General features: G+C 29.9%; 1 protein-coding gene across 1 annotated transcript; it reads right to left on the reverse strand.

The window, feature by feature from the left end:
- Positions 1-1,681: 1,681 nt before the first annotated feature.
- On the reverse strand, positions 1,682-4,698 carry LOC115714120 (V-type proton ATPase 16 kDa proteolipid subunit). The gene is made up of 3 exons (XM_030642671.2): positions 4,400-4,698; positions 4,029-4,314; positions 1,682-2,132 (listed from the first exon to the last, which is right to left on the reverse strand). The coding sequence occupies exons 1-3, from the start codon at positions 4,476-4,478 to the stop codon at positions 2,000-2,002; spliced, it is 498 nt and encodes a 165-aa protein (XP_030498531.1). The 5' UTR covers positions 4,479-4,698; the 3' UTR covers positions 1,682-1,999.
- Between the last annotated feature and the right edge of the window lie 10,410 nt (positions 4,699-15,108).

Genomic DNA, 15,108 nt, shown 5'->3' on the forward strand with positions numbered 1-15,108 from the left:
TTGGAGATGAAAGAAAAATGTTCATTCTTTGCTTATGTGAGAATGAACAGATTTATAATGGAAATGATAGAGCCATGTTTTGAAAAATTTAAGCATTTCATGATGCTTGAATTTGAAATGATTAATTTTGGACTAGTGCAATATTTTCTAGGCATAGAAATGGTGTTATTTGATGATGGTATTTTTGTTTCTAAAAACAATATATCCAAGAAATATTAGACAAGTTCTAAATGAAGAATTGTAATACTGGAGGCACTCCGACTGAAGTTGGTTTGAAGCTTATAAAAGATCCTCAAGGAAATAAGGTTGACAACACTCTATATAAATAAATAGTTGGAAGCCTGATGTACTTAACAAACACAAGGTCAAATATAATGTATAGTGTAAGTCTTATTAGCAGGTAAATAGAATGTCTAAGTGAGATACATCTTCTTGATGCAAAGAGAATTTTTTGATACTTGTGCATTACAATTGATTTCAAGTTCTTCTAATAAGAGGGAGAAAAAGTATATTTAGTTGGTTTTACTGATAGTGATTGTGACAGAAGAAGCACATCTCGTTATGTTTTTATGATAGGCTTAGGAGCAGTTTCATGATCTTCAAGAAGCAAAAAATTGTCACTTTATCAACAACTGGAGTAGAATTTATAGCTGCAACAACTAGTGCTTGACAAGTTATTTGGTTGAGGAAGATTCATAAAGAGTTACATTTCATGTAAAATGGAGCCACTATAATTTATTGTGATAATAGCTCGACAATTAAACTCATTAAAAATTATGTTCTTTATGGTAGAAACAAATACATTTATATGAAATACCATGGAAGAAGTTATTATTTTCGTTTGTTGTAGAAGTGTAGAATAAATTGTTGATATATTCACTAAGTCTTTCAAATTGCCTCCATTTTAGAAAATGAAGATGATTGGTGTATGTCTTTTGAAGATCAACTAGTTTGAGAGAGGGAAATTTTGCAAACACAAAAGGAATGTTAGAAAACAATATTTATTATCCGTTAATTATTTATTAGCTGTATATGGAGTGTGTGTGCAAAAAGAAAACAAAACAATAAAAGTACTTGCAGTTTTTGTCTTCTTCGTACTTGAATCATTCATTTAATTTTTCAACTATTACACTCATCACCATTTTATATTTGGTGAAAATTCTTTACCCATGTGGGACACAAGATTGTAATGTAACATTTCATTTCGTTGTACAATGTGATTTTCCAATGAACTATACCGATGTGATTTTCAATTCGGATTAGGTTTGTTGGAAGTGCCCAACTCCTCAAGTCTAAGCACCCTTCCAATGTCCGGTTCAATTTGCAAGAAATAGCAGGTAGGTTCCATTTCGGGACATACATTGGATTGGATGTACAGCCCTAGCTCTAGCCCATAATGTTGCGCAATGGGCCAATTATACTAATACCTTTGGACCTTTGGTCAACTTGAACCATTTCTAATGGAAAGTTCCCTGTTTCTTGCTTTTAAACTTTTAGTTTTATTGTTCTGCTTCTGTTCTGTGTTTGGTTTGTTTTCGGTATCGGCCAATCGGGGCTGCTGGTGCAGTTTTCCCTTTCTTCTGGGTTAATCTTATCTTTTGTGCTCCATTTGGTCTAAAGTTATCAAGAAAAAAAAACATTGCGTTGTACAAAAGATCGTAGCAGACACATACACATTATATAGACAGAAACAATGATAGCTTGAAAAATGCAGGGGAGATGCCATGACAATGGCTTCTACCCTAAGTTGAATTTATGTGTAGATACAGAAAATCTCAATTAAATTGTACAGCTTAGCAAGCTTTATTAAACCAAAACTCATTCTAAGTGCAACACCCAGTAGAAGAATATGACTTTTATGAAGCAATCACAAGTTTATGATAAAGATTTTGTAAAAAATAAATGGCACCACCATTTCCAATGTCAGTTTCAGGTGCTTAAAGAAAGTACCATCTAATTTCAACAAAGTTCAGGGTAGAACATTTGAACAAATGATTTTCTATTCTGCTCTCGATTGGCCAGCTCGTGAAGAGAGAATGATACCGACAATAAGACCGTACAAAGCCAAAGCTTCAGCAAAGATGAGAATCAGGATCATACCAACAAAGAGTTTTGGCTGCTGTGCATTAGCTCTGCACAACCAATAAAAAAGGAAACAAAATCAGTACTGGTCGATTATTTATGGTGCACAACTGCATATTAGCCTTTAAACAAGTATCGGTATAGCATAAAGTGTCTGACACACAGCTTATACAGATAGCAAGGTATAAATCATCAAATATGGTAGAGAATATCTTCATTAATCTGTCAAACTAACATTAAAGCTCTAGCTCAGATAAAAAAAAAACATTAAGGGCTCGTTTGGAATGCCGTATTAGGTCGTATTGTATTGTATTATATTGAATTGGATTATACATTATATTTTTATATAATACTATGTCAAACTTTAAGTTATACTAAAATATTATATATTTAGGTGTCCATAAAAGTTAATACCACATATAGTTTTACATAAAAATATTACATAAAATACAATTAAATATAATACAATACAATACAATACGACCTAATACGGCGTTCCAAACGAGCCCTAAAGCTATAATAACGTAGCAAGCATACACCACAACAAGAATTACTTCAGCAACAATCATTAAGGCACTACATGATTACTTATCATCCGCGACCACAGAAATTAGATTTTGCTATCTTTGGACTAAATATGAACACTCGTGTGTAAGCATTTAGTTAAAGTTACTGAAATTAACAGCTAATATTGATTAAATTGGTGGTATAACTGTATAACAAAACTCAATAGGTTTGGCGCTACTGTAAGGTAATACATGGCCTGGCTTATTTTGTTCTCCTAAAAGACTTTGTCATTTATGTTAAATTATTCAAAATCATTAAGGACTTATAACACATGGTGGAAAGGTACATCAGGCCAAACCGAACTAAAGAATTGATGTCTAATAGTATGTACACATAATAAAAGATCTAGATAAACATAAACCAATATATTGGAAAGTAAAAGAAAGGGCATCCTATATGTCTTGAAACATATCTTAACCTCAAGTTCAATTCTCTACAAACTATTGCTGCCGGGGACCATGTAGTCACAAACACATGCAAATTTTCTTATTTTAATTGGATAGTTATGAAACTTTTAAGTAATTTCATGGTGAAGATTGTATGCCAAGACCGAAGATCTTATAAACTCAAGAAGTTGATACATTTAAAGCTTAATGACTTTTGGAGCTCAAGTCTAAATAATCGGTACAAATTAAAAGACATAAAACATATCAACAACCAAAGAATTTTTAATCATCACAAATCAATCACCATCCAAAAGAAAATAAAACTTATGATTATTAAAAGGTCCCATCATTTACTATTCTGATAAAAGCAAAGCAACTTGGACACTAAGACATACAAATAGTTTAAAAAGACAATGACATAAATTTCATTATGTAGAACTCTGGAATGACAAATGAGAAAATAACAACTACCACACTACAAATTTGAATCAGCAAACAAAGCACAGAAGTGATAAACATCAAAGCAGGCTATCACCTTCAACTCCATGTTGTCTAAGAATGTGACAAAGGATAAGGATTTAACAAATAAAAGACTAACAATACCATATTAAGTCAAATTCAATGAAGTAATCACAATACCAAAAAGAAGCTGTCAAAGCACATAATACCAAAAAGAAAAACACAAATAAACGTGATAGAGCAGTACAGTGAAGAAACTCACTTGAATGGAGATTTTGCACACACAACATTCATCATATCAAATCAAACTCATTAAACTATAAGCATTTGCAAGGTACACTATATGATATGCTTGACACAATAGATTCAAACATATTATTAGATCACAACAAATCCAAAAGAACCAAACATTACACAGTTGAAACATCCAAACAAAAAGAAACAAATCAAATTCCAATCAATCCTTGCTAAAAATCTAACATTAATATCATAAAAACAAAGATTAAAAAAGCAGAGAAATGTAAGAGAACAGACCTAACACCGGCATCACCGACGATACCAATAGCCATACCAGCAGAAAGACCAGCAAGACCACAAGCGAGACCAGAAGATAGATGTGCATAACCATCAAAGAGATAATAGGATTTGGCTTTAGGGTTAATTCCAGTACTGATAATAACAGCAATAATCAACCCATAAATACCTAAAACTCCAGCCATAACAACAGGAACTATCGATTTCATCACAAGTTCAGGTCTCATGACACCCATGGAAGCCACACCCACTCCACTCTTCGCTGTTCCATAAGCCGCTCCCATACCTAATTCAATCAATCAATCAATCAAACAAATAAAAAATCAATGAGAACATCTAATTCATCAAATAATTACAAGAATCGAACGTACATGAGAAGACTAGGGCAGCTGCGGCGCCGAGAAAGCCGAAGAAGGGAGCAGTTTCATCGCCACTGAAAGTAGAAGACATTGTCGTTGTAGGGTTAGGATTAGTTGTTGATTAAGCGATTTGATCTGGAATTTGAATCGGAATTTGGATGAATCAAAATCAATGGAATTGAGGGAGGGAGGGAGTGAGTGAGAGAGAAAGATTGGATTTTTGTGTGATTGAGAGATCGGAAAATGGTTCGAATAGGACAGATGTGGTGCTCTGGCAATGCCAGGAAACTTCGTGCTTTGGTCCCTACTCTTTTACATATTAATTGGGCCTTTATTGGGCCTATATATGGATCCACCTAACTCAATTCATTTCTACACTTCTTTTAACAAATTTTACATTTCAATTTGGGTGAAAATACTCGACAAATTTAAGGGATTATTTCCAAAATACAGAAAAACAACTAAAAAAAATTATATAAATATAGTTGTACGAAATTTTAAATGTTTTTACAATTTTTAAGATTTTTTATACAGATTATATGAGTTTTTTTGCAAAATTTTATGTTATACTTTTATTATTTATTGCTAGTCATTTTATTTGTCTAATATTTATTTCTTCTCGTTTTCTATAGAATATAATAAAATTGTGAAAAAAAAATTGAACGTGAAAATATAATTTTTTTACTAAAAATAGTATTTTAAATCTGAAAATGTATTTTGATAAATATATATATTTCTATTTATGTATTTTTAAAAATTTATATATATAAAACATAAATTTACATTTATATTTTGATCTGTTACAGGTAATATATGTTGGTTATTTGTTTAGTGGTAGGGAGATGCTTATAATATAGGAAAATTTACATGGTATACTAAGTTTTGCCATTTTTTACAAAAATACTGCCAGACAGTATTTTTTACTTTTTTACTGTATTTTTTTATAAATTTCATACTGCAGTATAGTGTGTTAAGTTTTTACCGGTGTTCTACTGGTATTTTGTAGTTGTTCAACTATTGTTTTAAGTTGTTCTGTTTTGTGTTGTACTGGTGTTTTATAAAAATACAGTATTTATGAAAATATTTCTGTGTGACTGTATTTTTATAAAAGTTATCCTAAATTTCAGTATTTTTATAAATTTCCCCTATATATATTAGTGATTTCCAACTATAAACATGAGGTATATTGAGGTGATACTTTAGGACTGTTTGATAATTTTATACAATGATTATTAAACTAAATTATATACGAGTTCGAGTAGCAGTGTAGCAACTTTAATGTAGTGCTAGAAGCTACCACTACCCTTTAAGAATTCTTTATTAATTACCATAAATTGTGAATGATCCCGTGTGTGTAAGTTAGAAGTGTCTATATTAATGTTTGATAATATTTTTAAAAATACCAATATTAATTTGATTGTTTGTATAATACCAAAATATTTATGTGTGCCCATCTTAAATAATATCATTTCTATGTTGCTTTTTTTTTCTTCTTTTTGGGCCCATCTTATTTGGGCCTGTTTGGGCCAAGTTGTTTGTTAGTACTTTCAGAAATTAGCAGTCCACGAAGTTCACATAACCTGAAAATTGATATTTCTTTCACTGCACGTTAGTGCCATGCAAGACTGGTCGTTGCTGCCACGTTTGCATTAGAATGAACAAAAATAACAAAAGAAAGAAAATAATACCAATATTTCTTTTAAAAAATTAAACACATATTTTAGAAGTTTTAAATAACACTTCAGATGATGCGAAGAATTTTTTCAGTCAAACCTTAGGCATGCCAATTTGTGAATGCTATGAGACTTACCTCGGACTTCCTACCTATTCAAGTCATAATAAGAAGGAGTTGTTTAGCAATGTTAAGGAACGAATTTGGAAACTTCTACATGTTTGGAATGAAAAGCTGTTTTCTGTTGGAGGGAAAGAAGTACTCTTGAAAGCTGTGGTACAATCTATTTCTACATATGCCATGAGTTGTTTTCGCTTGCCAACGAGTTTTTGCAATCAAATTGAATCTATGATGGCCAATTTTTGGTGGGGCACTAACAAAGATGGGTCCAAAATACATTGGAAAAGATGGAAATTACTCTGCAAATATAAGTTTGAAGGTGGCATGGGGTTCAGATCTTTTGTTGACTTTAATCAAGCAATGCTTGCCAAACAAGCTTGCCAAACAAGCATGGAGGTTATTTGACAATCCGAACTCACTTTTGGGCCGACTTTTGAAGCACAGATACTACCCTAGAAATTCTTTTTTGGAAGCTCATAAGGGTCACTCACCATCTTTAACGTGGCAAGGAATACACTGGGGCCGCAAGTTGCTTCTTAAGGGACTTCGCTACAAGATTGGTAATGGTTTTCATGTCATAAGTGGGCTAGATCCTTGGATTCCTGGTCATGATGAGTTTAAGCCGATTTGCTATACTAGAGATCCATCTACGCCTGTGTCGACATACATTCTTGATACTATGGAATGGAACTTGCCACAACTACATCAAGACTTTGCTCAAATTGACATTGATCGAATCCTCACAATCCCTTTGAGTTTTTATCAGTCAACAGACCGGCTTATATGGCACCATAACACAAATGGCTTTTATAGTGTTAAATCTGGCTTCCATCTTGCCACCTCAATCTCGGAAAAGGACCAAGAATCGTCTTCAGATGATTATAAAACCTGGTGGAAATTCTTTTGGAAGCTGCAATTACCACCAAAAGTGAAAATATTTGCTTGGAAAGTCATTCAAAATGCCCTCCCAGTCGCCACGGCTTTGCACAAAAGGAAGGTCATTGATTCAACCTTATGTACACGTTGCAAATCTGCATGGGAGTCAATTGGACATGCTTTGTTCTCTTGTAAATTTGCCAAGTCTGTTTGGAAGAACACTAAGTTTCAAATTGATACTCACCATGCTATGGGTATGTTTAATGGGGATTACCTAATACACTTGGCTTCAACAATGGATAAGGAGAATTTTGAAGCACTAATTTGTGTAATGTGGAGCATTTGGAATGATAGAAACAAAGTTCTCCATGATGGCACACAAAGAGATTCCATTACACTTGCATCTTTTGCCTTGAATTACATAGAGCAATATCGAAGTGCATAGAGAATTTCCTGCAAAAAATTGCAGCAGCCACACCAGCAAATCAATCGCATAGCAGCTCCAACAGGTCGGTCTACACACCAGCAAGGATTTCAAGGACAATGCCCCACTGCAGATCAATCACATGGGAGGCAAGTTCCTGCTACAATGGCTCCTCTTGGTTGCTTTAACAGTCAATAACTTGGAGAGAACCACAATTACCAGACCCGACTTTCTGCTCACCAGCACCAGCAAACTGATCTTAACATGAGGCACCAGTCGACCATCTCCACTGCCAATGACAATATTCTATTTCAGCAGACCAGAGATGATATAGTATGGAAGCCCCCTCCTATGAACTTGCTTAAAATGAATGTGGATGCTGCAACAAATTCCAAAACTCTGACATTAGGAATTGGTGCAGTGGTGCGCAATTACAAAGGCGAAATCATGGCTGCACTTTCCAAAAAAGTTCAGGGGTGTTTTCAGAGTGACGAAATGGAAGCAAAGACGCTCTTTCATATTCTGAATTGGGCATCACAAAACCAAATGTCAATCACTATGGTGGAGACAGACGCGCTAAGAGTTTCATCTGCTTTAAATTCTAATCATAATGACCTGTCATGTTTTAATGATCTAATCACTGATGCACGTTGTCTTTTATCCTCTTTCCCTAGAGTTACTGTTACTCATGCTCGTAGGCAAGCTAACCAAGCTGCCCATGGATTAGCAAAGTACGCTCTAGAGTTGGATGAAGACGTCTCTTAGATAGGAGAAATTCCTCATCCTATTTTCTCGATTATTGTAAATGACTATTGATTTATAATAATATTGAAAATTTCTCAAAAAAAAAAAAAAATAAAATTAAAATTAGATGAAAATTTATGAATCCATATTTTTTTTTCTTTTTTTCAAAGACAAAATAAGGAATAGGTAGTTACTGAATTTTTTGACACGATACTAAACTGGTACGTGGGTGGGTGGCATGAGTACGATCAGACCAGGTTTACCCACAATACGAAACGATGTTACACATTGGCACAACACGACGTGAAAAATATGTACTTAAACACAATAAGTATACGAATAACATAACATGTAAATACGAATAAACTAGCATAAAGAACATGACACAATACAAATCTAAAAAGCACAACACAACACATTAAAAAATACTATAATTTACTAATAATAATTATAATAAATAGATATGTATTTGTCAATATTATAAATAAATTAAAATAATAATAAAACTTAAATATAATACTGAATATTATTAGAAAATATAAAACTAAAATTATATATTAATTTATTTTTACAGTATGCATAAAATTTGAGTATTAATTATAAGTAAATATTTAAACTATAATGATTCTAATAATTTTTAATATGAATAATTATTTGTAAAATATTATTAAAAAATTAAATAAATATAATTAAAATTATGAAAAATATATATATATTTTAATAATTGATTCGTTCATTGTAAACATAAATGTGAATATAGAGCCCAAATATGAAACGGGCCACCCTAAGTAAAGCACAATACAAAAACATTAGGCTTACGGGGTGTACCGAGCCTACCGTATAAAAGCATGACACGACACAACTCATATTTTAAAAAAATGTGGTATGATTTGGGTTAGATTAGCACTACACGTACATATATATTTACAACACTAATTATGTACACTAGTACTGTATATCTCTAAATCATGTACCCCTTAATTATTCATAGATCACACGCTTAATTTTTTCTAAAAATGGACTTAATAACTAATACATTATAAAAGTAAATATATATTTTAATAAAATATAATATAAAAATATTTTTTATTAATGAATACAAAAATTTAGGTATTTCTCAACTTATTATTCTATGTAATAATCTGAATTGGGTTCTAAACCATAAGTGCTTATTAATTAGCTTAGTTTTTCTAATACATATTATATTTATAAATAAATGAATTTGAGTCATAAATAGAAATATGAAAAAAATAAGTTAATGCTAGCAGAGTGGCATAGATAAGTCTCCTTTTCCTTGTCAGTTGGCTCCTTTTGTTATTATCACTTTTATTTTGTAGTAAAGAATATTGTAAGTGATTCTTGTGTTTCTATATTTATTTAATATTTCTTTTCTCCTTTTTGATGTAACTTTTTATTTTCTGCAATTTTCAACATTATCCCTTTTAGCATGCATGATATATATCCAAATAAAATATATCAATTTTTGAGAATCAATTCTTTTTCCCACTTCACAATTTATTTATATACTAATATATAATGAAAATAATTTAACTAAAAAATATTTTTAAGCACCAATACAAATAGGGTTTACAGAAACAGGCTATATTTATATATAATTTGGTTATATATGAATATGTACAAGAAGTTATAGTTAGGTTATATAATTCTATAACAGCATAAATTAATTAATTTAGCCAGAGAAAAAATTGAAGTGGTCTTCATCATGATGTGCTTATAAAAACCTTACCATTTCAAACTTCAAGCTAAAAAGAGAATTATAAAGCTTTTATAAAAATCTGTCTATATATGTATGTAATATATATATACATTTTTAATCAAATTCTACATTGTTAATTCTTAGTATGGGACATTGGTGCAAGTGCCACATCATGACATTGAAGTTTCTCCTTATTACATTTTCAATTTCAATGAGAATGGAACATATTCAAATGTCCCTTTCACATTTAAATGCTGAGTTTTTATTGGAGTGACTATGATATATATAATACACATATATGTATTATGTCATGTCTCTTAAGTAGTGGAACACTTCTAAAATGATGATTGTTATACTTTCTACACATTTATATTATACCTATACTATACATATATATATATATATACTAATTGATCATCACTATATAGCTCTCATAATCACTTATTCCAAACATTGATATTATTATGATGGGAATAGAAAGGCCAAAAATGGGAATGAATTCATTTTTTCTTTTTGAGAGAGGCTCTTTCAATACATAATGTCAAAACCTTATCTCTTTTTTTATTGCATGAAAAGTTATATAAATTTAATTAATTATATAAATGGGGTGGGTTGCATTTTGTTGCGTGTGCCATGATAGGTATGATTGTTTCTCTCCAAAAAGGATATAAATAGCCTTTGGTTTTTGGTCAACTATTATACTAATTACTCTTTCTAGCTCTATTCTTCTTCTTCATCATCATCATCATCATCTCTTTCTCTCCATTGAAAAAGCCATATATATGTTATGTGGGAACATTTGGTTGGGCCATGAGTCTATATATGTGTGTGTGAAACCAATGAACTAGGCTACATATAAATATATAGAGAAATATAATTATAGTATATATTTGTTTTAGCTAGAACTGAGATTACATTTACAACCATATGGTTTTCATTGCACTCATTTGATATAACGTGATTGGTCGAGTGGCTATATGGCTCATGGGGCCATAGTTAGGGTCGGCAGAGAGAGAATTAATATGTGTTATTTTCTTATATATTTTTATTTTTACTTTTGAAAATAGTTTTTATTTTTATATTATACCAAATTTAATATAAATATTTAGGAATGCTTGTTTTTATATTATGCTTGGTTAAATTTTAAATTCGAAATAATAATTATCTTAGATATTTAGGGAGTTTTTTAGATGGGGATATCACTTGTGCTAGCTCCTACTATAGTACCATTTCTTATTTTTTATATTTAAATTTTAATTTTTTTGGGGGTGAATAAGTCAATATATTGTTCGTAAAAAAAAAAAACAAAACAAATTAAGCTTAGATATATGTTCAACCTACACCTTCTTTTTACAAATCAAAACAAACTATAAATGAAACCAACTCAAATCTTTTACATCTATATATAAAAAATTCTATTATAGACATCAAATTTAATTTTTTGATATTTTAAGAAATTATATCCTTTTTTTTTTTTTTTTGTGTATAATGTTGTATAGATAATAGGTATAATAGATATTTTGTCCCTTTTTGACAAATTTTGAATACTTTGTAATATCAAAAATAAAATTCAAAACAATATGTTACATGTGTGTAAAGTAAAACATATATATATGTACAAATAAATGTTTGAATTCTATTTTTTTTACTGTAAATTATTTAAAAAAAAATTTAAAAAATATATTTAGTAAACTATAATATATATAACATCATATAAAAATTGATTTATAAATTTTCTATATATATATATATGATGATGTGTGATTATATATAATTAGAGAGAGTAAAAAAGAAATGCCACGTGTTTGAAATTGTTGGAGTTAAAATCTTTTAGTTGGATTGTTCAAATGATTATGGTATATACTGATGAAGCCTAAATGGAATATATTTTCGATCAAGTTTGTATATACATGAATATATAAATGGAATGAATCAATTAAACACATGCACATTTTCCAAATTTGTCTTTGTTATTAACCTCTTAATAATATATTTATTCAGCACACTATTTAGAATTATAGTACCAACTAACTATTGCATGCTTGAAAGTTTCATTAATTAAGAAGAAGAGTACTTTTTAAGTTTGAGTAAAGCTTTTTTATAAATCTTCCACATGTGGACCAACCAATTACAAAATTGTATGTGGTTCTTGATTAATTAGTTTTTTTTTTCTTTTAAATAAATTCTTAATTAATTAGTTACTTATTAGAAACAACACTTTTAAGTAGGGTTGTACGTTGGTAGATTTGGTTGGTTTATTTACATTTTATTCAACTTAAAGATAAGGTTACAAAAATCTAAGTACAACTCGTCTAATTAAGAAAAATAAAATAATAATCTGTCCAACAAAATTAATCAATTTGGTCTGGTTAACTTATCCAAACCAACTACTAATATATATATATATATATTTTTTTATTTTTACATTCAATTGTTATATTTTAGTTAATTGTAATAATGAGACAAATACATAGATTGAATTTAAAGTTCAAATAAACTACCATAAAAAAATATATTAGTTTAAATTTTATATTTTTTAAATAATCATATAAATTATATAATATATAAATATATATAATAAAAACATATAAATATATATATAAAAAAAAAACTCTCTTAATCGGGTTGGTTGGGTTAGTTCGGATTGATTGGACGAATTGATATTATTTTTTAACCAGCCCAATATAAAGATTGGGCGGGTTATATTTTCATTGGGTTTTTTAGTTTGCATTTTTTGTCGGGTTATCTCAGTTTGATTTGGGCGAGTTATTCGAATTGGAAAAGTTTATGTACATCCCTACTTTTAGAGCTCGTTTAGTATGTCGTGTTGTAATGTATTATTTAATCCAATATTATGTTTGATATTGACTTGTATTAATAGTTTGTGCAATATTATATTACCTTTACCAAAAACTCAACCCCAATCCCGACCCCAGCCTAGACCCGGGGTCCAAAGCTGGGGTTCGAATGCGGGTCCAAGGTTTGGGCCCGGGTTTCAGGTCTTCGGTCAGGGTCTGGGATCCAGGGCAAGAGTCTGGGTCCAGGGTTCAGGTCCTAGGCCGCATTCGGAGTCTAGGTCAAGAGCTGAGTTTGAATTTGGATCTAAGGTCAGGGTACCCAATCCCAGACTATTTGTAAATATTATAGTACAAGCTTATACAAATAATTTATTTTTGTATTTACAATTCACATGATATTACAATTTATAGTTGTAATAATTAATACAATATAATATTTTTATCAAAATATATTATCATTTATTGTTTAATATAATACAACAACCTATCAAATTAACGAGCCATTGCTCTCTTTATTAACTCGTATAATAATGTTATTTGCACATGTAATTTATGTATAATAAGATCATTTCTAAGCATCATCTTTGCTTTTTACTTAACTTATAGTTGTATCCTATTTTCGGTATCCAAAAAAATTATATATTAATTCTAATTTTTTTATATATGTATATTGTAATTATATTAGATATTTTGAATGTTTTCAAAAAATTAATGTAAATAATTTATAACATCAAAAATAGAATCCAAATAAGTACGTAGTACGCATACATATTTATTTATTTATTTATTTTGAAAAACATACATATTATTTTTAAACACGTGTATATACAACAAACTATTTTGAATTCTGTAACTTTTTTTAGAATTTTTCAAAAAATGTAAAATATCTATTATAACTACAATATATAGCACTATATAAAAATTGTCTCTAAGTTTTAAAAATAAAAAAATATTTCTACAATAGAAAATTAGCTTCTAATATCTTACCAGAGCAGAGACTCAATGATTAATTAATTAGTGATTTTTTATATTATTTATTAAATTAAAATATATAAGACTCATTATTAATTTATACCAATCACAATATGATATAGGTCTTGATGACCTTTAAAATATCTTTAGCAATTATCTTATATGGGTGCATTCTTAATAGGTATTACCCATAAATGGGTAAAATTAGAAAGTTTCAAGTTTTTATTCTTTAATTTTCTATCTAATTAAAAAAATCTCTCATTTTTATATCATATAGGCTGAGATTGTTCCATCGGTAAAAAAAAATTTAAAAAAAAAATTTGCAAGAAAAATAAGAAAAGAAAAAGTTGAGTTTGAGTTAAATATTTTTGTATAAACATATTATAGTGTAAAAAGAGATATTTTTTGATATTTTTTTTAATTAAGTAGTTAAATTAAGCATAAAAATTCAAATTTGTGATTTAATTATTCGTTATATATCAAAATTCGATGGTTTGATATTTGTAAAATTAATATTTATAGTTAAATTTGTTTAGTAACCATTCATGGGTAATACCCATTAAGAAGGGTCCATATATATTATGTTAAGGAAAAATTTAAAAAAATATGCGTAAAATACCCTAAAATTTTATGCCTAAACTAATACATTTCAAAATTTAAAAAATATGACCACTTTATAATAAACCCAAAAATACCCCTCTCATTTTCAAACCTCAACTCTCTCTCTTCCTCTATCTCTCTCGGTTCTCTCTCAACATCTCACCCTCACCAAAACCGAACCTACCCCTCACTGTCTAGACAGACCACCTGCCCCTCACTGCCTACACAGATGACCACCGTGAGACCCGACTACCTCTGAGATGTCGAAGGTAAGCATTCATCCCATTTTTTTTTTTAATTTTTGTCATTATTTTCTTTTAGTGATTTATGATGGGCAATGTTGTCAAAGGAATAAATTGTATGATTAATGTTTGTTATTTGTGAGTAGATGTTAGACTTAGGGTCGAAAATGGCCAGATTTGAGTTTTGGGTAAAAAATTGGTTTTTTTGTCAAGCCTGATGGTGGTCCGATGCCTTCCTGTTGTTAAAATGAGTAAATGTTGAAGATGAAGGTTCAATGGTGGTCCGATGGTAGTCCGATGATATAGTCCGATGGTGGTCTGATGGTCACCTGATGCTACTTTTTTTTTTTTATGTACAAAAACATAAAAATAAAATAAAAAAAATGGTAGCAGATATGGTGGTCCGATAGTGGTCCGATGGTCACCTGATGCTAACTTTTTTAAGTACAAAAATATATAAAAAAAAAAAATGGGTAGCATCGGGCCACCATCGGACCCCCATCGGACCCGATTGCTTTTTATGTATTATTTATTTTTGGTTCGATGTGATGTAAAT

The sequence above is a fragment of the Cannabis sativa genome, chromosome 4 (assembly GCF_029168945.1).
Source record: "Cannabis sativa cultivar Pink pepper isolate KNU-18-1 chromosome 4, ASM2916894v1, whole genome shotgun sequence".
Classification (NCBI taxonomy): Eukaryota; Viridiplantae; Streptophyta; class Magnoliopsida; order Rosales; family Cannabaceae; genus Cannabis; species Cannabis sativa.